The sequence below is a fragment of the Thunnus maccoyii genome, chromosome 17, assembly GCF_910596095.1.
Source record: "Thunnus maccoyii chromosome 17, fThuMac1.1, whole genome shotgun sequence".
NCBI classification, from domain to species: Eukaryota; Metazoa; Chordata; class Actinopteri; order Scombriformes; family Scombridae; genus Thunnus; species Thunnus maccoyii.
The window spans coordinates 5,141,841-5,164,857 of NC_056549.1; the positions used below are offsets into that span (position 1 = coordinate 5,141,841).

Below are 23,017 nucleotides of genomic sequence, written 5' to 3' on the forward strand. Positions count from 1 at the left end.
ATCTGTACTATGGTGACCTCTAAAACTTGACTACTAAAAATATCATTAATATTCATAAAATATATGAATTGAGTTGAAATGACTTTCTCGAGCACCTAAGATAAAAATGATAATTTAAAAATTGGTCGGAATTACTGAGTAATACGGGATCCAAATTAGGCTGTTTAAAACAAATGGACAAATTACCAGAAGTTAGAAAACTGTTAAAAATTAAAAGAATAAAATGACCAACAGTGGGGAATATCTCTTGAAAAAACTTAGTTAGTTAGGATAATATCTAAACCACAGGTAGAGGATTATATTTGAGAAATTATTTTATCTAGTGTGGGGAGGGTAATGGTATGAAACAAGGAAAATGAAGCAAGACTATTGTTGTAGGGTGAGTAGATTATGTGGATCAGGTGAAATTTGAGACTGAATGCTCTCTAGCTTCCCAATAAAATGAGCAGCACATTTCTCTGTCCAGTCATTTTCAGGTAAAGGGTCTGTTACTGGATCAACCATTGAGAACAGAATCGATTACATTGAATAAGACTTTGGGGTTATGATATGCTGATCTTGCATCTTTTACTGCTTTCTGATAGTTTGTCATACATTCCTTAAGAGTATTGTGCAGACTTAGCTTCTATTTGTGTTCCAATTTTCTGCACTGTTGTTTCAATGATTGAGTTTGATGAATTATCCCGGGGAGGGTGTTTAATCTTAGCTTTCTGATTTTCAGTGGAGCAATATGGTCAAGAATGGAAAGACAGCGACTGCTGAAAAAGGTTAATAGTTCATCTGGATTGTGTGGAGATGTTGTAATGGGAAAAGACCAATTGGAAATAGCATCACTGAATTGGCTACAGAGTCAGCAGTAAAAATAGGAGACTATGTGATGGGGTGAGGTTTTAAAACAGGAGAGGGTAGAGGTGCTTTAAAAATAACAGCTTTGTGGTCAGGTACGAAGATGTCCACTAACTGTAGGTTCTCTGGACAGAGACTAGAAGAAAGTACCAAGTCAAGGATATGACCTTTGGATTGTGTAGCTCCTTTAAGTGACTGTAAGAGGTTGAATGATTCAACTAGATCTAGAAACTCACCAGACATGGGATATGCAGGACAACAAACATGCGTGTTAAAATCACCCAAAATAAGTACTCTGTCATACTTGGATAATACAATAGACAAGAGTTCAGAAAATTCTGTGATAAATTATTGTACTTTGGGGGTCTATAAACTAAAATTCACAATAAGGGAACAGGACTTTAAATGAGAAAGTCCAAGCTATGGGAACAATTAGATCATTAATTATGAATAATTTGTTTCAAAGTGACCTTGCATTCAGAAGGCCAAGTCTGAGTTGGCGGGTGCAGGATCTACTGCTCAAGTAAGATTCACGCACTGGACAGCCGATATACAGATAATAGTCTGATAAAAATCAATTGAACCACACAGCATCGCAATTACATCAGGAGATTACAACACTCTGTTAGAAATGGAATTATATACATTACAACCAAACCAGCTTACATTTCTGCAATTTTATCATCAAGAAGAGGAAAGAAACATGAAACATTAGTGGAGTCATACATTTATTTCAAATTTGATAGAATTTGTCTGTTTGTCAAATATGTCTGTCCATTTTTCATCCAAAGATTTTGTTGCTTGATGTGTGATGAACTTGTGTTGTTTATAATTTCAATTGCAACCAGTTCTTCCTCAGACAAATGCTTTCTAGTTCATTCTCAGTTTTCCCACCTAAGGTTACACCTGTGTTTATTACCGTAGTGTGTGTTGTGCTTATATTCTCCAAGAACCTAAGTTGCCTGTTGTATTAAAGTTTGACTCTCACAACTGACATGACACAGCACACACACAGAAAAATGTAAAATCCTATACAGGCAGCTCCTCCTGGACTCACTTTTGGACTGCTGCTGCCCCCTGGTGGTGAACAGTTGCAGCTGCACCAGGACCCCAGTGCTCTAGAGCCCAATTGGATGGGTCCCAAAAGGTCACGAGTCCAAATCTTGAGCTGTGTGAGAGGGATTTGTCGTTTTTTCATCAATGTCACCATCAATTAATGGCCTGAAAGTGACTCTGTTTGAGAAACTGCTTAAAGCCTCCCTGAGAAAAGAGCTGCAGCCGACACACTTACATCATAAAAACATCCTCAGCCGAAGTCAAACTGTGATGACAAGACTTTTAACACTTTGTTAACAAACTCTTTGTTTTCATATCCTAGAATCAGGATAAGGTCATGAATGGGAAGATTAACATCTCAGTTTAGAGCCAAAGAAATGTCCAAATTTGATCATGGCTCTCTGTAGTTTTGCTTCATTTTAAGTGTGAAACACATGAAACACATTACTGCATTAATTGTTGTCTCCCAATCTTGCTGTACATTTTATTGCAGATATTATCTTTGACTGCTTTGACTTTGACTTATAATTGAGTCTTGACATTCTTACTTTGGTACAGGGTTTCTGTTCTTCCTCCACCTCTTTCAGTTGGATGCATTGTTATTGTTGGAAACAGAACTGAACTGTGTGAAGAGTCAGTGTCACACTGTGAACATGTGTTTACAGCAACTCTGATACATTCTGTGTGTGACTTGCCTCAGTGTCTTTGTGTGTCTTAATATGTAAAAACCAGCACGATATTCATACAAAAAAATAAAAAAAACTCACCAAACTTGTGGCAACTTCCCTCAACAGTGACAGCGGCGACACGGATGTTTTGATCTGCGTGTGTTATTCGTGTGGCCCTCCGCCTCATGCTGCGACATTCAAACAGAGCTGCGTGTCATTAGCCTGGGAGATCTTTGGCAGCCACATGAAAGCCGGTTGATCAGCGGCAGTGGTGGTGGCGGCTCCCCGGGGGGCCGTCTGCTCGCATCCCTGCACCGGAGGGCATGCATAGGCCTGCGGCCGCCGCCCCTGCGTCTCTTGTTTCTCAAACAGGAGGCTGTTTAGCAGCCGACTTACAAATGACCTGGGTTGGTCTAGTTGGAAGTGAGGCGGAGAGGGGGCGGCTTAACATCGGCAGGGCGCTCACACAGCTCATTACTCAGACGGATAATACAGTCGGGGGGGGGACAAAAGACGACAGGGAGGAGAAGTAACTAATGAGAAAAAGAGCAGATACTAAACGAGGGAATTATGAGCCTCCTCACCAGCTTCTCCGCTCCTCATTTTTCACTCAGAGATGCTACTGCTGCAGGAGGAGATTCACCTGAGCAGAGCAGGAAGAGACCTGCTTCAACTGTTCAAACAGACAACACATGCTCCCTCATTCATTTCAATGAGACCACTGTGCAGGCAAAGCGGGGGTGCCATCACAGAGGGCACTGACAAAAAAACACCCAGTCATCCAGCAGAAATGTTGAACTTGACTCAACTTTTGCTGTAAAGTATTGCAGCATCACTCGACAACGTACTGAAGGGGCTAATCAAATACGTGCATGTCTGCATTCCTGGTAGATGAAGGTACGGTCATGTTACACGACCATCCTGCAGATATTAGCTTTCACTAACTTCAACTGAAGCGTTTACAACTGAAAAATGTATCATGCGTCTGTAGTTTTGCTGCAGTCTCCTACAGGTCAGAATTCAACTTAATCTTTCTTTTTTTCCAATCGAAGGACATTTATTTAGACATTTGAGTCCTCAAAAGCAAATAAAGGGTTAATAGTAGTTTAAAAGTAGTTTAATGCTGACCAAGTATATCAGGCTGCAGCACATATAGAACAATGTAAATGTTCTCAAACTGGAACACATACCAAAAATGACCTTTAACAAAAACTGTCAACAAATCCTCTTAAATTAGTTTTACTTAGAGTAAGGTAGAGCAGCATTAATGAAAATAAATCAATAAATAACTGGAAAAATCTTTAAACAATAGATAATACTATTTCACTGAACAAGATATTGTCCATAAACACTAAGTACCATGTTAAACCATATTCTTGTACTTATTCAATACATTATTATATATTATATATATTATTTTGAACATAATGCAAAACATAATGTTTGATTTACATATTTTTAATTATTTCTCAAATTTGTTCTATAATTTCTCCTCCTGGAGTTAGAGGGATTGGTTTAATAATCAGGTTGCTTAATCTTAGTTCACCTTTATTCAAATCGGAACGTGCGACCTGCACGGTTGAAACAGTATTATTTGTGTAACCTGACTAATAAATTAATAGCCTGACTGAAACATTGCATTCAAATTAATAAAAGAAACACTGAGGCATGTTTGGAAATAGTCATTATTCACTTTGGGGCTGTTTCATTGATCTGAAAGCTAATGAGACCGTATGTTCAAAATCACCATAATCGCTCTCAGGTCACCTTTAAAAACGTCAGTGAGGTTGTTCACAGATTATTTAAGAGTTTCAAGGTTTTAATCAGACAAAAGACAAAGCAAATTTCAGTGGCTGCAATTTCACTGGGTTGCCTGCGGTTTATTTTATCCTGGTGGGGTTGTCTGTGGAGGCAAAGACAACACAGAATCACCTGTAATTAAACACCTGTGGTTCCATTGATTTGTGAACAGCATTGAGAACAGCAGGTGCTCAAATATCAAAATGAACTGATTTTGGCTCTGGTTGGTTTGAGAGTGAGGGTCCATCATCTGCATCTGCTCATCAATGTCATGTGACTATTACTATGTTGTTTCCACTTTTTTCAAGCTTCTTCATGTATGGATTAGGGATGTGCAGAGATCCCAGTATTTGTATTTGTATCTGTATTTGTTGAGGCAGCAAAACTATTTGTATCTGTATTTGTATTCGAATAAAAGTGGAAAGAGGCTTAAAAATCCTGTTTTTGTTTTTATTACACTTTTAATTTTTCGAAAATTAAAGCTTGTGCTTGTGTCAGTAGTTCAGCTTTATCTCTGGCGAATACCCCCAACAAATAATTTTTAATATATTTGTATGAGACAAATATTCGTATAAAACCTACTATTTGTGCTTTGCCGAACAATGTATTTGTATTCGGGCACACCCCTAGTATGGATGCCTTTAAAGGAGATTACATGCAGCTGCATTGAGTATACTGGTATTTGCATTGTTGTCACAGCTTCCACTGTCTTGAAAGTATCAATAACTTACATATAAAAAATGTATCAGTTTGTGTCTTTTTTTTTATGGAGAATGAGTCACATATAGGTAAAACGTAAATCAGATTAGAGAAGGTTAAAAAACTTTATCTCATATAACAAACTAAGTTTCCATCCAAACATGGCGCAAAATTTAACTGAAAGAGATCATTCAAATTAATACTTGTTTCCATCCACTGCTGTTTTGCAAATATTTGGTGTTGGTTCATCAAGATAAAAAGCTGCTGGTGTTATTTTTCCCGTCCGTACCATTTAACCATTTCAGCAGAAGAGGATGAAATGAGATGACATCATTAAAATTTCTGTTTGTTTCATTATTAATTTGAGGAACGTTACAGTCTCTTCATCGCTCCACACGGATCTGATGTCTTCGTCTCCTCAGTGGGTGTTTAATTCACATGCTTCATGTACTGTCACTAAATCTGTTTCCATTGCACTTTGTCACATTCTCCTTTAACTGATATGACAACTTTTCCACTTCAGCATAAAAACTTTTTTGGCAATATTTTGAGATTTTTTTCTGTATTTCGACTTGTTGTTTTATGTGCACATTGAAAATTCTGATAAAAACAAGTGCATGGAAAGACACCTACAGAGAAAAATCACAGAGAGAAAGATTTTATCATTGTTAGCGTTTAAATTTCCATGTTTGTCCATATCTTTGGTGTAAGATATCAGTGAGCTGCAGTGTGAACACAGACGAGGCGGTCTGACACATTACAGCTGAGCAGAGATTAAAGTAAACTCTTTGTTGAGAAAGAGTCCCACAGTAAAATGTAATTGGTGCCTCGCAGCAGGACATCAAATGCTAACGCTGCCTTGAAACATTAATAAACAACAAACATCAGTCCTATACATTTCAAAATCAGGATAACTCACATACTGGTCTGTAGAAATGCCTTTAATAAGTGTATGTCAGCGTAGGAAAAAACTACACTGAATGTTTAATCACCTCTGCTTGGCAAATAAGCCATTTAAAGAAAAGAAAAAAAGACGGCAATTGAGGACGGTCTTTAGATCAAAAGCTATATTTCTAATCCAGAACATTTGCTTTGGGCGGCTGCGTCGCCTTCCAATTTGTCAGGAGCGACAACTGAGCCGCTTTTAGTTGGACTACGTAAAACTGCCTCCCAGGGGGCACTGGGGCAGACCACCAACGCTTTTCAGCCACCATGCTGCGTCAACAGAGCAAAACAAAAGCACAAAGCTGCAGCAGGGACACTTTGTAGCTCTGCTTTAATGTGGCGGCCGGTCGCCTGCCCCGCTGACGGGCGACCTCGTCCTCCTGGAGGCGACACAAACACTGCAAAGCATCGCTGTGCTAAGGGATAAACATTCAGTCTTCCATCCTGAGCAGGGCTATGTTGGTGTTTTTTTACATTTTATTAATTGACAACAAAACACACATTCTTTAAACTTCTGCTGAGCATTTAAAACCATCCCTTCAGTGTTTAGACAGTCAACATTTAACTATATTTAATTTAATCTATGTTTTTGTCAAAGTTGCCTAATTGTCACATGGGAGTGAAGCTGCAAACAGGTAAAGTTCTCATCGTTGTCTGTTCTTTTTGGAGTAAATATCCAACATCCATGACTTGAGACTCGTTGTGATATAAGAAGCTGCTTAATTTGTTTTTGTTTTCTGCATTTGAGCTTCCATAACTACAGCAGCAAAAAAAGAGTTTTCAATATTTTCCCAAGCGCATTTCCAGAGCTTAATCTCAAAAACTGGCAAATGCACACAATGTGGAGTTCATGAGGTAACACATGTAAAAGCACCAGTATGTTCCTTTATTTTCTTCCAACCAATGCTGAGATGTTATTCGATATTTTTATTCAAAATGCATTTTGAAATTAGTAACTAAAGTCCACCCTCATGTTTCCATGTTCTGCAGAAAATGTGCAGGGGTTAACGAATTAAACACACTAACCTCATCTGTGGCAAAAATAAAATAAAATACTTGTATTCTATGTGGTAAGGAGACCATTGATGTGTCTGTTTTTATGTGATTTGGATTATAGCACCAGATGAGCTGCTGACACCAGCATCCATATGAGACCTTTGTTCTATTATTCTCTGTTTTGGTGAATATTTGGCCAAGAATATGTGACATCACATCCTGATATTTGTAGAGACTTTTTCACCAAGCTAAAATATCAAGAATAAACATCAGATTTTGGTGTCTCTCCCTCAGAATTAAATGTGATATATTTATAATATGAATAAACGTTTGAAATTAACGTTCAGAAATTACACAAGGAAATTCCTTCAGTGAAGAGGAAACACAAAAACAGATTTCTACACCCAAAGGTGCACAAAGACCGAGCAAAATGCATTGCAACAACAGGAAATGTTGGGATTTTGTGGAGGAACAGTTCTCACTTTTGTTAATATGAATGAAACAATTGTGGAGAAACAGGTGATAAGTAAGCCTCAAAAATGAAAGAACAAACCAAAACCTACAAGTTGTCTTAACGGCAAGTACATAGGACCAAAAAGTCCTTAGTAATGTTTTAGTGTGAAGATCTTCATCAGGTAGCAATTATTTCAGAATGATTTTAAAATGAATCATAGCTGATGAAGATCTACTGACTGAAACAGGAGAGTGTGCCAGAAGCTAATTGTTTCCTACTGAAGACGTACATTTTTAAAAACGGATCACAGATATGTAGTGTTACAAAAAGTCTCAGTAATTTCCTAAAACAGCTGGGCACTGTAGTTTTTGGCAAACATCACTCAGACAGGAGGAAATAATGTATTTGTTGTGGACTATTTTCAGCAGCGGATGAATCCACATGCTCTAGTGAGTCTGGTCGCAGGACGGTGTGTGTGGGAGTCATAATAAACTACAGTCTACAGTTCTATGGCACAGAGGAATAAGATGTATCAGGCTTTACATACACACAACAAGAACAATCTGAATTATCATCAGCTTCATTCCTTTAACATGAGGCCAAATCAGGATGTTGGGGAAGAAATTTATTTAATATACAGCTACAAAATTAGAGTTGAATGTGGGTTTCAATAATCACAAGGGGAAAACAAGTCTTTTGCCCTTTATGTACCTGCACACTTGTCACCTTTTGGCAAAATTCGACTTTTAATTAAACATATGGCATCCTCATGATTTATGTAGATCAGACACATCTCAATGCAGGACACTGCCTGATCCTGTGTTTGTAATGCAAACCATTACCTTGTCCAAAGTGAGCTATCTAAACTTATCGAATAGCTTTGTCAGGCCCATCCAAATTATCAATCGACTAATCGTTGCTGCTCTTGCAAACAGCGCATCAAAACATCATCCCTGTTGTTTTCTGTGCTGTGGCATCTTGACCCGTTTTAACTCCTCAGAAAATCACATTTTTTAACCCACTTGAGTTAAAAAGCCTGTCTTTACCTTTAAATCATGTTGTATTATGCCATTAAAAAACACCTTGAGTGTTACCTTGAGTTGAGTAACGTGACCTCAGACATTTTTGCAGACCTGCAGGGTGACAAACAGAAAGCAGGCTGGAATCTGTTAGTCCGAGGTCCAATTAAACTCCATTAACTGGATTCCATCAAAAGGCTGTTAGCATTCCCCTCCCTCCGACCCGCCCGCTACACAGTAACAGAGGCCTTCCTTTCTTCAGCGCGGCGGCTGTGACCGAGCCGAGGTCACGGCTAATCCTTAGGGGGGGGGTTCTCGCTTTGTCTTGTCACAACCAGGGGGGTCAGAGGCTCTGAAAGGCCGCGGCTCAGTTTAACATCTATTAGCAGAAAGCTGCGACTCCCACAGAGATGCTCCTATTGGCTGCTGGGGCTCAGGGCAACTGTGTGTGTGTGTGTGTGTTTGTGTTTGTTTGGAGGCTGAAGACATTGTGCTTAAAGTGGTGCAGACACTACATTTTTTCATTATTCTTCAACGATGTGTTAACTCACTCTTTTAATTGTCCTTTTTGCACAGCTTACATGCAGATCAATAGACCTGAATGTGATTTTCTGTTATTCATATACAGTTATGATGTTGGATATCTATGTTAAACCTGGTCAAAGTTACAAAACTTGAGGTTAACATTATGTAGAAATGCTCCCTTCTAGTCAAAAGCCAGGGCTTCAACCTGCTCTGAATGCTTTGTTTGTAATGTTTTTTTCTACCCGACGTTTTTTCTACCTTGCTGATGAGCTGACGTTGGCTCGTCACACGTGTCCATAAACGGACGTCCATTCTGTAGCTTTTGTTGCTAAGGTTGTTGCTAAGGTTTTTCCATTTGTTGTTTGCATTGTCCACTCAGACAACAGATTGGATTTTGGTTCAAACATGTACAGATGTATTTGAGAAGTTGACTTTATGAGTAAATAACAAGAAAAAGGTTTTTTGAGGTAGCCTCCGTAGCCACCAGAAGTCTCCTGTGGCGTAGCCTCCAGGAGCTAACCAATCAGAATAGAGCATGCTCATCAGGGGTCTTAAAGTGACAGGAGCTAAAACAGCCTGTTTCAGACAGAGGCTGAACTGAGGGGCTGCATAAAGGACCAGTATAAGATAAATAAGGAGTTTTTAACCGTAAATCATGCAAAGATATTCCAGTAGAGCCCCAGAATAAACATATAGGCCTGGAAATGTGCAGAATATGTTCTCTTTAAGTATAGCAAATAAGGATTATAAGCCTATAATACAGGTGTTTTGAAATTAAAGTGGATGACTCTTTACAAGATGATTAAATTTCAACTTTATTATAAAAAGAGACAACATTGATTGCAGCTGTAAGTTCTTCAACTACTCGACTTTTATCATCGCTCTCTTTTCTCATTTCCTTCACACTCATTCAATGCTGAAAAATGTTTCATTCACACATTATAACAGCTACAGTCAGGCTGATTCATCCATGCGTGGTTGAATCACCAGCTCAGGGAAACCCGTCCGCTCATCCAGCTCCCGGGTGAACTGCAGGTCGACCGCCTCGCCGACAACCACCTCAGCTGTGGTGAACACCTCCAGATCCCCCATCACATGACCACCGACTGTCTTGCCTTCGACGTCAGACAGGCAGATGTGGACGTGGGCGTCCCGGTTCAGCGTGCCGACCAGGGAGACGATCTCATACCGCCCGCTGAGGTGGATCACCTGAGGGACACCATGATGTGAAAACAACAGCTTTTTTCCACAGCCTCCATAACCAGATCCTTAATGAGTCAGGAGCAATCTTCTCTCTTTCATCAGCACACACACACACACATCACAGGCCTGCACGCTGCTGCCGAGTACCTCATTTGTGTTCGTCGCCGTGGCGTTTGCCAGCCGGAGTGTTGCCTTGGTGACGCTGCCCACGCAGGTGATGATGAACGGCGCTCGGAGTCGCCTCTCCTCCACGAACGCCTGAAGAGATCCCAGCAGTTCCTGACCAGGCCCGAACCGGACCGCATGGACCTGCAGGGGTGATCCTCCTCCTGCTGAACTCTGGGGAAAAAAAACAAGATTAAGTTTATACAGTTTTCTTTCTTTCATTTTAATGTTCTTTGTATTTGATTTTTTAAAACATTTTTTTCTTTTTTACCATTTTACCACAATTTTTTAAAGAATTGTAACTTTTTTAGACCTTTTTGTTTCTCTGAAATAAACCTTTTCAAACAGAAAAACATGCATGAATACCATGAAACTAAAAATAAAAAATAATTATGAGGATGATTGTTGAATGGATTTATTTAATTTCCTGAGAAACTTAGAAAAATTTACTTGAAGAGCTTTAGTTTTGTTCTCTGTATTACACCGTCTGTTATGAGTTAGTCACTGCATACTGCAGCTTTAAACGCTTTCTAAATTAGGTAATACACTGTAAATTTATGAAAGGATTTCAGTACAAAGTCAACAGGTTGTGATATGTTGCTCAACAAGCAATGTGCAGGAATCATGATCCTGCACATGCTCACTGATGTCTGCCTTACACAGAACTACTCTCCTGAGACTGAAAACGTGACCTGTTATTAGTCTTTGGAGCTGTTTCAAAACAAACTAACATGACCAAACTCTTCATAAAGAAGGAACATGTCATCCAGTGCAGCGGTGTGACTGATTGACCTGTTTTTAATACTTTTTGGATAACAGAGGTCTGTGACCATGGGCGTCAACTTGCCTGGGCATTCAGGGCTGTAGCCCCGAAGATTTTGTATCTTCAGTGAACGGAACAGAGGCAAGACCAGTCAGAGAGGTTTTACAGGAAAATACGTGGAAATACTCGTGTCTTATTGGCTGATAGGTTTTTATCAATTCTTCAAATGATGTGGTTACTATGTCAAATACTAGCTCACACAATCAGTCAGTGTGAAGAAAACGGATACACAAAGATTTTTTACTAGTAAAGTGGTTGAAGCTGAAGCTGAAGCTGAGGTGAACATGATATGAGCAGAAGTTATATACAGCTAGCGTACTTTGCATTGCACTGTAGCCAGCTAAACTGTTAGCAATGATAGCTTAGTTGTGCCTCCCTTTGGCTAGCGACACTAAACCAGCCCAATGTCATGTTAGATAGCCAAAAAGTTTTTTTATTTTATTGGTCACCCGAGGCAAGTTTCATGACCAATCCAACTTTTTTCTGGTCATGTCATACATTGACAGCTAAGTTACCACAGCTTGCATAAAACAAAACTTTAGTTTATTAGCTTCAGAGAACACAGTTATATTTCTTTCTTTCTTTCTTTCTTTCTTATTGCAAATAAATTCAGTCATTTCATTTAATCTTAACCTTCTGTCTGTTTCCCTTCTTATATTGAAGCCTGAAAAAGTCGGGTCATAACAATATTGAAGTAGGCAAAATCTAACCAGATATTATAATTTTAAACAGACAGAATTTAGTCATTGTCTATGTTTTCAACTCTCATTCCAGTTTATGCATCTTAACTGGATTTAATTGGATATGTTTTTAGTGTATCTGTTTATGTTTGTATTTAGGCCATATTGGGTTTGATTTCTACACATGTATGTACACAGGTAAGGGGGTGTTTGCCAACTGAAAAGAGGATGAAGAAAAAGAGATTTGGGTGTTTTTAATGTGTTTCACTTTGGGCATATTTCTTGTCAAAAATGAGGTGGAAGCAAATCATTTTCACACTCAATTCTAAAAATTTAGACAGCTTAATGTACACGTTGTGTTGCATTTACACTTTGATGTTTATCTGTCCAACAGCTGTCCGATCAGCTCGAGAAACACAAAGTGGCTCTGTGGAAAAATGGGCTCTAAATGTTTAGAAAAGAAACACAAAAGTGTGTAAATCCAGATTTTTCTTTTTATTCAGTGTGTGTTCAATGTGTGTGTGTGTGTGTGTTTGTGTGTGGTCCATTCAGATCTTTAACAGGATCAGTGAGCTTAACCAAACAGCAGCCTGACCTCCGACCCTGCAGCGGGAGGAGGGAGTCATGTGATCCGACATTAATGAAGCTCACACTGATCCTCCGGTTTACAAAGAGCTTTTAGAAAACGAGCCGGAGAGGCAGAGCAAACATCACATCACTTTACATTTATTTACTCTGCATGCTGATCAGTCAGTGTGTGTTTTAGTTAAAATATCAGTCCACTTCAGCATTAACAACCTGCAGAATCTGATGATTTACAGCAGGTCACATTTTATTTAGTTTTTACTGTTTTCCATTGTGAAAGGACCAAAAAATCCTACACACTGTCGATCACTTGTGTTTGCTTTATTAGCGACGTTTCGGTCCTCGGACCTTCATCAGTCAAGATTCATGAATCTTGTGTGCAGGATATTTTTTGGTCCTTTCACTGGCAGTTTACAGTCCAACGCACCTGCTCATAAGACTTTCTGGAATTAGAATCTAGAATCTAGAATTCACTATAAAACATTAGATTTCTAGAATGTAAGATAACTCCAAAGTGATTGTGATAAAGGTGAGGGACAGCCACTTAGAAATGAGAAAACTCCATATTATACTGTAGAGGTGACGGATGTCTCAAAAAAATTTCAGAGAAATAGAAGACTCTGTTGGAAAAATCTAAAACCTTTGGGACTGTAGAGAGGCAGCACGTTCAGCGTTGAACCGAAAAACAAGAGATAAGAGACTTTACATCAATTACATTGTAGTTTTTATTAATGTCCTGAACAAAATGAAAGTGAACAAGCTGTAATGTATATCCTTTATCACTCTTATTCACCAAAATGGCTCATAAGCAACTTCAGTTGTTTGTCAGAGATTTGTTTTAGAGTCCGTGTTGAGGATCTGCTATTCGAAAAGATCTTTGACAAAAAAAAAAAAAAAAAATTAATAAATTACATTTAGTTTGTTCTTTTTTTGTTTCCTCTCTGCAGGTTGTTTTTTGTTCAAATGATGGATTTTTCCAAATCCCTGAAAATATGAGGTTTGTCAGTTATGCTCATATTAAGTTAGGGCTGTTATTTTCTCAATTAATCGATTAATGATTGTCGTTTGGTCTATAAAGTGTCAGAAAATTGTGCAAAAATGTTGATCACTGTTTCCCAAATCCCAAGATGCAATTTAAAATGTTTTGTTTTGTCTCAACCAACAGTCCACAACTCAGAGATATTCAGCTTACCGTCATAGAAGAAGAAACCACAAATACTATTTACATTTCAGAAGCTGCAAAGAGAGAATTTTGGCTTTTTTTTTTTTATTTAAAAATTACTCAAAAAGATTAATCAATTATCAAAATATTTGCAGATTAATCATCTTTGATGATCTCTTAATTGACTAATCATTGCAGCTCTATATTAAATAGGTCAGAGAGACATGTCATGGAGCTAAGGGTGAAATACACTGCATTTTTGCAGATATTATCTTGTTTATTTTACAGATTTTTCCTGTATTTCAAAAATACATGGAAATGTTAAATAACAAAAATTACAAAAATAGAGTGAATTTACATGTTTAATGTAAAATAACATGAAAAATGTGCACTGTGAATTTCAATTTTTAAAAGGAAATTTTAGTTTTTTCCACATACGTTAAAATACATCTGGAAATGTATAATAATTTTACAAATATTTACTTTTTATTAAATAGATGGGTTAGGGTTAGGGTTATTTAATAGCTGACTATTACATTTAGGTTTATGACTGTAAAAACAATCTTAAAAATTAGATATAATTAGTGACAAGTAACAGTAAAAGAAGAATAGGTTCTGTTAATTTACATAGTGAGGCCTTTTGTTGTGTGGAAATGTGCAGTTTTTATCTTTCTATGGTCTGCCAAAACATTAAAGCAAAATATGCCTAAGAAACAATCCTGGTGAGCACATTAGTCACCTCCCGCATGTGTTTTCTCTTCATCTGCTTTTTTAAACAGATGGTATAAAGGGGCTTTTTAAAAATGAAAAGTAATGAGGTGTAAACTCACCATTCTGCTGTGACTCTGCAGAGACTCTACGGGACTAAACTCTGACCAGAAACACTCAAGTTAAACATTTACAGTCACATGTGTGGGACGGTTGCAGTTTGGGTGGAACTGAGCATGCTCAGTAAAAAAAAATAAGAAGACTCAACTTACCACTTCCTCCAGAGGTTATTCAGGGTTTCAGTGATTTGTATTCCTGGTCTTTTACTGTCACCTGCTGGTGATTTAAGAGCTCTGAAACTGGAATGCAGAGTTGAGTATTTCATGACTACATTAGACTGCAGCTACTTGTGGGGAGAAAAACATATTTATTTTTTATTCTAAGTATTAATAGTTAAGAAAGACTTTAAAATATCTAAAACATGGCTGAAGATCATCATTATTTATCTGCAAATTTGCAAACCAAAAGGGTGAAGATTTTGAGAAAAATACTAATAGTTTTGTGGCCTTTTTTAAGCTTCAGTTGTGTACATTTTGCATGACTCATTACTCTTATATTTAGCAACAGATGGAGCATTTATGAAAAAAAGACCAACAAAAAACTTTATTAACATCAACACATTAAACAAACAATGAGAAGGTGATGATATTAAATGTTAATTTAGCATACAGGGTACTTCAATTACTTTTAAAGTAAAAAAGCAATAAATAAAAAAAATCTAAGATTTGTGTAATAATGAGGCTACATATAGGTGATATTAGATAAAATAATGAAAATGTAAAAAAAAAAATAAAAACACAAACAAACAAATAAACATCATCAACAACAACAACAAAACAATAAACTAAACTGGTCCAAATATTATTTTGTTTTTTTTTGCGATTTTGTAATTTTAACACATTTAGTAGAAAAAATACACTTTGATTAAGTTGGAGGACACATGAATTTTTTTTAAAGGAAGGGTTAAACAGAGGCTGAGATATTCTGATTTTTAATCCTCACTACATCAAAAACATACATACAAAAACTACATCCCACATTTCCCATAAAGCAGACAAAATTGTGATAACTGCGCCCCCGAATCACTGTCACCCCACTGGTCAATTTAAAATTATAATGATGGAGTTTTTTGCCTGTATGTCCACTGGTTTTCAACACTTGACAAATATCTGTACATATGAATGAATAGAGGAGAGTGTTGCAGTCATAAAAAATTGATGTTAAGGAAAAAAGTTAATATTCATGGATTTTGACATGTCTGTCGTTATTCTTTGTTCGTTTGTTTGTAGCTATTACCCTACCATGGATTCAGTGAGTTAGCTGTGGGCTACAACTTGAGCCTCATTTTCTTTTGCCTTTTGCAAATTGTTTCCATTTAAAGTCTGCTGAATTAGCTATTGAGAGTTCCTGTTTGCAGTGTAAAATGGATGTACAGACAACTATCACTGGAATATTTTGATACTGAAGAAAACTTAAAAATGTGATGATTCTCAGCTGAGCTTCATGTGTGAACTTGACAGAATGCCTCTTTAAACCACCATTCATCACTTATCATATTTTTTAGATCAACTAATCGATTAATCGACTAATTTGTTTCAGCTCTACATTTGACGGATACACAAACAGAGGTAGACAGAGGGATGGCAGCACATCAAGCACAAAAATATTAACAAATACCAAAGAAAAAATTCACAGTTACCACAGTGTGATGTATCTACAGATGATGACAGCTTAACATTTACTATTATCATGTCGTTTTCATTGGATAGAGTTTAGATCATAGTGCTAGACTGTCATGTTTTCTTGAATTATTAAGAGGAACCACAAATTTATCATCAACCACAGATTGTGGCAAGACCTGTTTTTCTAGTTCAGTAAAATCGATCTACATGCTAGTAGAGTTAGAAAGGTTGTTACTGTACATTTATCTCCTGTTATCACTCAAGACACCAAATATTACAATCAGTGGACTCAGCTGTATTGGCTGTCTAAAAATATCTGACAAGTGGAACCACAAAAATTGCATTAGGACAGTTCTGAAACATTTGAGCCAGTGTGGTAGGAAGCGACCTTGACTTGATGAAATCTATAAGAGGAAACATCTTAGCAAGCTTTACTTTAGAGAAATGCTGTTGATAAACTGCATCAAGCATCAAGAGTTCTTTTGGCGTGTAAAACGATCTCTGGTGGTTTGCAAATGTAATAACTGATGCATTTCCAGCCAGCTCAGGGGGAAAATGGGAATAAAAACATTCTGATAAAGATTACATTTGGACCTTGAGAGGGACCAATCTCATTCTCCATGCATGTAAAAGTTCCTAAAACTCTGTGAAGAACTTCTTTGTTTTGAACCCTAGATGGCGCCGTGGTTTGGAAAATGAATCCAGCTGAAACAAACTCATAGCTGCCATCACTCACTGCTTAACATTGCTGCACACACAGCTGACACCTTTGAATTTCTCCACATGTAGTTTGTTACAGACTTACAGTTATTGTTACAGGAGTCCACATACAGCACCTCCAAAACACTTTTATACATATTTTACTACTATTGGATCAATGTCGAAGTAAATGACATGTAGAGGTGAAAGGAAAGAGCTTTCTTTCTTATTTTTTTTATCATTCTTGCATGCGATACTGTACTGGATGCTGAGGATGTCATCACTGTAATTTAGACATTGCAATGGATTTATTTATTTTTTATTTTTTACCAGGGACAGCACGCATTAATTAGCATCAATAGTACATAAAATGTATCAGATTTAGCCTAAAGGCTCATTTTCATGCACAGTCTCTAGACACGGTGATGTCACACATTAAAAAAAAACAAACAAAGAAGTGGGTGGAAAAAATCTTCAGGATTGTCTTAATACATCTCATTGGTTTCTACAAATATATTACATGGCCAAAAGTATGTAGACACATGTAGATTCTACCAATATGTAAGTGCTGAACATGTCATTCTGCTGCTGTAACAGCCTCCACTCTTCTGGTTTCAGGTTTTCTACCAGACTTTGGAATCTGGCTGCAGGGATTTTACTCCCATACAGTCACAAGAGCATTAGTGAGGTTCAACACTGATGTTGGGTGATGAGGTTTTCCAGTTAACCTAAAGTTGTTGGTTGTGAGAGGTTGTGGTCAAGTTATTCCACAGCAAACTGGGGAAACCATTTTTTAAGGCAGTAGATTTATGTATGGGGTCATCTTGAAACAAGAAAGGCACAAACACAAACTGTTCCCACAAAGGAAAGTGGAAACACACTATTAAAATATAGGTTTGTTTCTTAGGCATGTCTAAAATATAGTTAAATGTTGATAATAAATTTCCCTTCATTGAATAAAGATTAGGGGGAATACACACTCCTTAATACATCCATGACACACAAAAACCAAAACAATGGAGGTAAAATGAAAGAGACCTTTGTGTGACTTTGCTGCTTTTTCTAAACATCAGAGCAGCACAGATAAATGATGACTTTGACGATTCACTAATCTGACAGCCTCATATTGATATCATACAGTCTGACACAGATTGCAGCCAAGATTTTATTACAGGCATCTTACACAATGTGACATGCAATAAACTTACACGATCACTGTTGTCGCACAGCCTAAAGGCACCTTAAAAGGACCAAAAGTCCATAAGCACAAATACACAAGACATAATAATATAGAAAATAGTTAAACTGGATTTTAGTCATTTCTGCAGAGTGACTTCCAGTGTGAGTTTCACTATCTATATAATATCACACAGACATCCTGTAGTGTAATAAGGGTCAGAGGTCACAGCAGGCTAGTAATGTCTCCAGTGATCCAGAGAAATGCTGCAAAAGGAATTAACAGGACATTAGAAAAGAAAATTAGGGTTTTTATATTGTATGTAATGTAGAAAAATGTCACCGCTTAAAGAACCATTTGCTGTTTTATTTTGTTTTTTTTTTTTGAGGCAGTGATCCAATATCATGAATTTTTGATGATGAAAAAAATAATAAATTTCTTGATGTTATTCAAACACCAAAGTTGTTGCTGTGTGTTTTAAATTGCAAACAGATGAACCGTGTATTTTCTGAAGGGGCTTTGGGAGGCAGAATGCAAATCGCGCAGCCACACAGATAACTCCCAAACCTGCTGATTTATTTTGTCAGTATTTTTCCGTGTAATAATGAGCAGATTAAATCAGGGTTGTGGCGGTGTTGGGGCTCCTGGGAGCCAATGAGGGCACGCTCCGGCGATTATTTCGAGTAGAGGCGCTTGCATGTATTCCCACTGCGAAGCCATGATTACTATCAGGTTACAGCATCCATGACAACAGCTTTCAGTTTAAAGGTATACTATGCAGGATTTTCCTAAAAAACAATGTCTAGAGTCATACAAATGTAATCCCTCTCAATCAGCACTTATGACCCATGACCATGACTAGAAGTGTGTGGCAGTGTTTTTATCTGCAGAGACTCTGCCCTCTGCCTGTATTTTATCATTTTTTACTGTGTTCAGGATGTTTTTGGGTGTCAACCTTTGGACAGTGGGTGTGTAGCCCCCCAGCCAATAACACTGCACAGGTGCAAGGTCGGGATTTGTAGCGTAGCAACCAGGTTACATGTCTGTCTCTATCTCTCTCCTCTGCTCCACTCTGCTCTCTGTCTCTGTGTCATGGATGTATAAAGAGCTGCAGGTCTGTGTGTATGTTTGACCGAGGGCGGGGCTGAGCTACACACACGCAGAGCAGAAAGGCAAATCTGGCAACGCGGCACCTTCCTGCAGGGTTGTGCGGGGGCGTGGGTGTGTTTATTTGTGCTTTAGAATGTAACCGCTGTGAAACAATCAGAAAATAATGCTTTATTTCTCTGATTCACGGCTTCGTTTTGTGCTTTTGCTTTTGTATGTGTTTTGTCCTTAAGGACCACCATAGAATTGAGGTGATTTTTGCATTTAGTGGAAAAGAAGTGACAAGGCTTTTTTGTCTATTTCAACTTTGGTAGAGGTGTTCAGTAAGCCTGCATGAACAAATCAAGTCTTAGACAATGAATCTACACTGAATTATCAGTGTCACTGACCAAATCTATTTTGCCTTGTGGTTCCCCTCACTGACAGTTCAGGGTAGCTTACCGTGACATCCGTGGTTCGGTTCAGCTTGCATGTCACCTGATCTTTGTTGCATGTCATGCCCTTCTCTCTACCTGTGTTTCCTGTCTCTATACACGTTCCACTACCAAGTAACAGCAGAATATTCACCCCCCCTTCTACAAAAAGTCAGTCATGTTTTTTGTTCTTTCCCATCTGAAATGATGACTGTTGCTGGGGGATTTTTTTCAGCTGTAACTAGATAGCTTATTAAGCAAATGTTAGTCCATTAGTTGAAAACACTGTGTCCAACTGACTTTATTGTTTTTACCCCACTTGTTTTAAAATGAGAGCCCTGGAAGGGGACCTTAAATATGTGCTTCGTGGCTACATGCATTATATAATGATGTAAGATATAAGACTAAAGCTACACATCCCAGGCAAAAAGTCATTTGGACTGACATTGAAATATTCAGATATTTTTTGGTCTTCTTATGTACATTACCTACCATTACCTTTGAACCACCTGCACTCCCACTACTACATCACATTTTTTTTGCACTATAACTTACATATTACATTAATTTTGCACATATTATAAAAACTTGTATGTAACTGCACAGATGGGTGACACATTAAAGGAAAAAGGCCTGAGTGCTTGTGGGGGGCATTTTGCTGGCATGGTTTGAGTCCACTTGTGCCCTTAGAGGGAAGGGTCACTGCAAATCTATACAAAGTTGTTCAGAGTGATCGCCTTTATCTTAGGATGAAACATTTCTATCCTGATATCTTTGGAAGAATGGTGTTCATCCCTAAAGTAGAGTTCAGAGACTTGTAGAATCAATGCTAAGGCGCATTGAAGCTGTTCTGGTGGCACATGGTGGCCCAACACCTTACTAAGACACTTCATGTTGGTTTTTCCTTTAATTTACCTGGTCTGTATATTCCTTGTATATGCAGTATAATATAGTTTTTGCTTTTTAATTTCTTATTTGGTGCAACTTTTGTATACTTTGTTCTATTTTATTGCCAAATTGATTGTTTTATTCTATTCTAATTTAAAATATCTTAATAGTTGTAAATACGTTGTCTATGTGTGTAGCATAGTGCAATCCTGCAATCCTGCATTGTACATTGACAAATAAAATAAACCTTGATCAGACAAAATAGATCCTTGCCCTTTAAGAAATTATAACAGCCTGCCATGTTCAGTAAATATTGCTAAATTGATTGGACAATTCCTGTTCATGAGTCGGGTGCAGCGGCTGTTCGTAAGTTCAAACTCAGCCTCGTTATTATTTACTAAGTGCAGATTTAGGCTATGCATCTCTAAATTAAAACTGGTTGCACCCAAACTGGTTGTTACGTAGAGATGAGTTGTTACTAAATACTTACAGCTACTAACTGCAGGTGGAACTGTTACTAAGCTAATGACCAAACTGACAAAGCTAACATTAACTTGCTAATATCTGAGCCACTTAGACTGAAGCATAAAAGAGAAAACAAGGAAAATAGTCGACATATCTGACTCGACTCTTTCACCGAAAAAAAACTACAAAATATTTCAAATTACACCAATACCAATAACATTACATGACCAAATAACGTCAGTTAGCTTAGCATAATGGGATATTTCCCTTTCATTGTAAACTGCATGAATACTACAAATTGTAAAACACACATGTCTGCAGGTATGCAGGTATAAATAAAACAACGTAACACCTACATTCACAAAAGATTTTTTCACTTTTATATTATATTAGTTGTTGAGAACCACATTGGCTATGTAGCATCAGCAATTTTAAAGGCTGATATTGATCATTCCAACATGCTGCTGATCCTGATGGTTTCAAATTTCCTGCTCACCTGTTCAGAAAACTATCAAACCCTGAAAACAGAATATATGTATCAATTTTCCATCAGCAAAGTCTGCACATCACAATAAGGCCAGGCTGAGTTTTTGTCTCAAGAGGGATGGGCGGGGTCAGAAATCTGTGATGGTATGATTGGCTGAAATTGTGATGAACACTTTACTGGCAGTGATAGGATTTTTATATAGAAATACCAAAACATTAAAGCTGGATTACATTTTTTAACCAGGTGTAAATTTTAGTAAAACTACAAAGTGATGAACTGATGTCATTTTCACCATAATTTTGAACTTTATAAATAAAATGAATGTTTCCCCTCCACCTCCTGTCAGAACTGATATTTACAAAATTCCTTTAAACTGCTGCTTTGTTTACCTCCATAATCCACTGACCTCTATAGAATAAAAAACAACTTTCCACAGGAGGTTAAGTGGATGCAACCACCATCAACATAACTGTGGTTTTAAATACAGAATTAAGAGATAAACCTTCCAATTTAAAAAAAAAGAACAAAGACGCTCTAGAAAATACATTTTACATTGTTTTAGTGAAGCTTCCCTTTAATAGGATTTGGGCATTTAATCAGTATTTCTGGCATATATGTGTGTGTGTTTATGTGTGAACTAATTAGGACCAGCAATTACCCCAAACTGTGGCTGCGTCTCCTGCTGAAGGGGAGGGGGGTGAACGTGGGTTTGGGATGGGGGGAACAATAGCAGACTGTCAGTGCCAACGCTGTCATGCATGACAGATGCATGTGGACACTCCAGACAAAAGCACGGCTGGCCGAGTGTGTGTGTGTGTGCGTGTTGGTTGGTAGGGGGGGTTGGGGGGTGGTCAGCTTGTGTCCAATGCAGAAGAAGTAGAGGAGCGCTGCTGGCGGCTCAGGCATCGTTCCACGACACCAGCAGCTCCCAGCAGCCCCTGCTGCAGCTCCTGCAGTCCAGCCGGCTAATGGAGGGACGACTGTTCATTACAACATCATCTGCATAATGAGACTGTGATCCGCTGCTGCTCTGAAGTACGTAAGTAATGATTTATTCATTCAGCACTTTTCAAAACAAAAGTTTCAAAGTGCTTCACAGACATCTACAGAAGAGGATTAGGGCCACAGAATTCTGCCTTTAAACTCAGAACTCAAATAAAATTTTCACATGTGGCCCTAAACATCTTCCGTAAGCATCAAATATCAAGCATTAAAGATTTATATTTATGAAATATAAAATAAAATAGAGTAATAATATCAACAAAATCAGTTTTACAAAACAGCAAACATCTTACAATAGTAAGACACAGATTGGCTTTTGTCTTCCTCATAACTAAGTAACAAGTATTTATTCACAACTGTGTGAACAGGTTTGCTTTACAATAATGTTACACACAGAACAATAAATAGTCTTAGTCAAATATCCAATCCACATTAATCAGTCACAAAGAGGGGGTGGGTGACATAACATAACATGTACAACTTTTTGAACAATAATAATTACAACAGCACAGGCACAGATACATAAATCACAATCTAATAATCTCCCTAAATGTACAAAAACTTCTCTTTTGGGAAGTTTTCAATGGAAGGGAGGGTTCAATTCACAATGAATGGCCTTCTGTTTTGCGCCCCCTCCAGTGTTTGACTCCACATGTGTTGACAAGGGTAAGAGAACTGATGGGTGACAGCCACCAGAGACACA

General features: G+C 37.8%; 1 protein-coding gene across 1 annotated transcript; it reads right to left on the reverse strand.

Annotated features, from left to right (window-relative positions):
* Window positions 1-9,810: 9,810 nt before the first annotated feature.
* LOC121882607 (bifunctional protein GlmU-like) lies at window positions 9,811-14,563 on the reverse strand. Its single transcript, XM_042390966.1, has 3 exons — window positions 14,457-14,563; window positions 10,359-10,550; window positions 9,811-10,217 (listed from the first exon to the last, which is right to left on the reverse strand). The coding sequence occupies exons 1-3, from the start codon at window positions 14,457-14,459 to the stop codon at window positions 9,963-9,965; spliced, it is 450 nt and encodes a 149-aa protein (XP_042246900.1). The 5' UTR covers window positions 14,460-14,563; the 3' UTR covers window positions 9,811-9,962.
* Window positions 14,564-23,017: the final 8,454 nt, after the last annotated feature.

Bases quoted from the DNA above. Each gene is read 5' to 3' on its own strand.
- LOC121882607 (XM_042390966.1), bottom strand. The intron at 10,218-10,358 runs GTACTCGGCAGC...GGTGTCCCTCAG, and splicing joins CGGCGACGAACACAAATGAG to GTGATCCACCTCAGCGGGCG.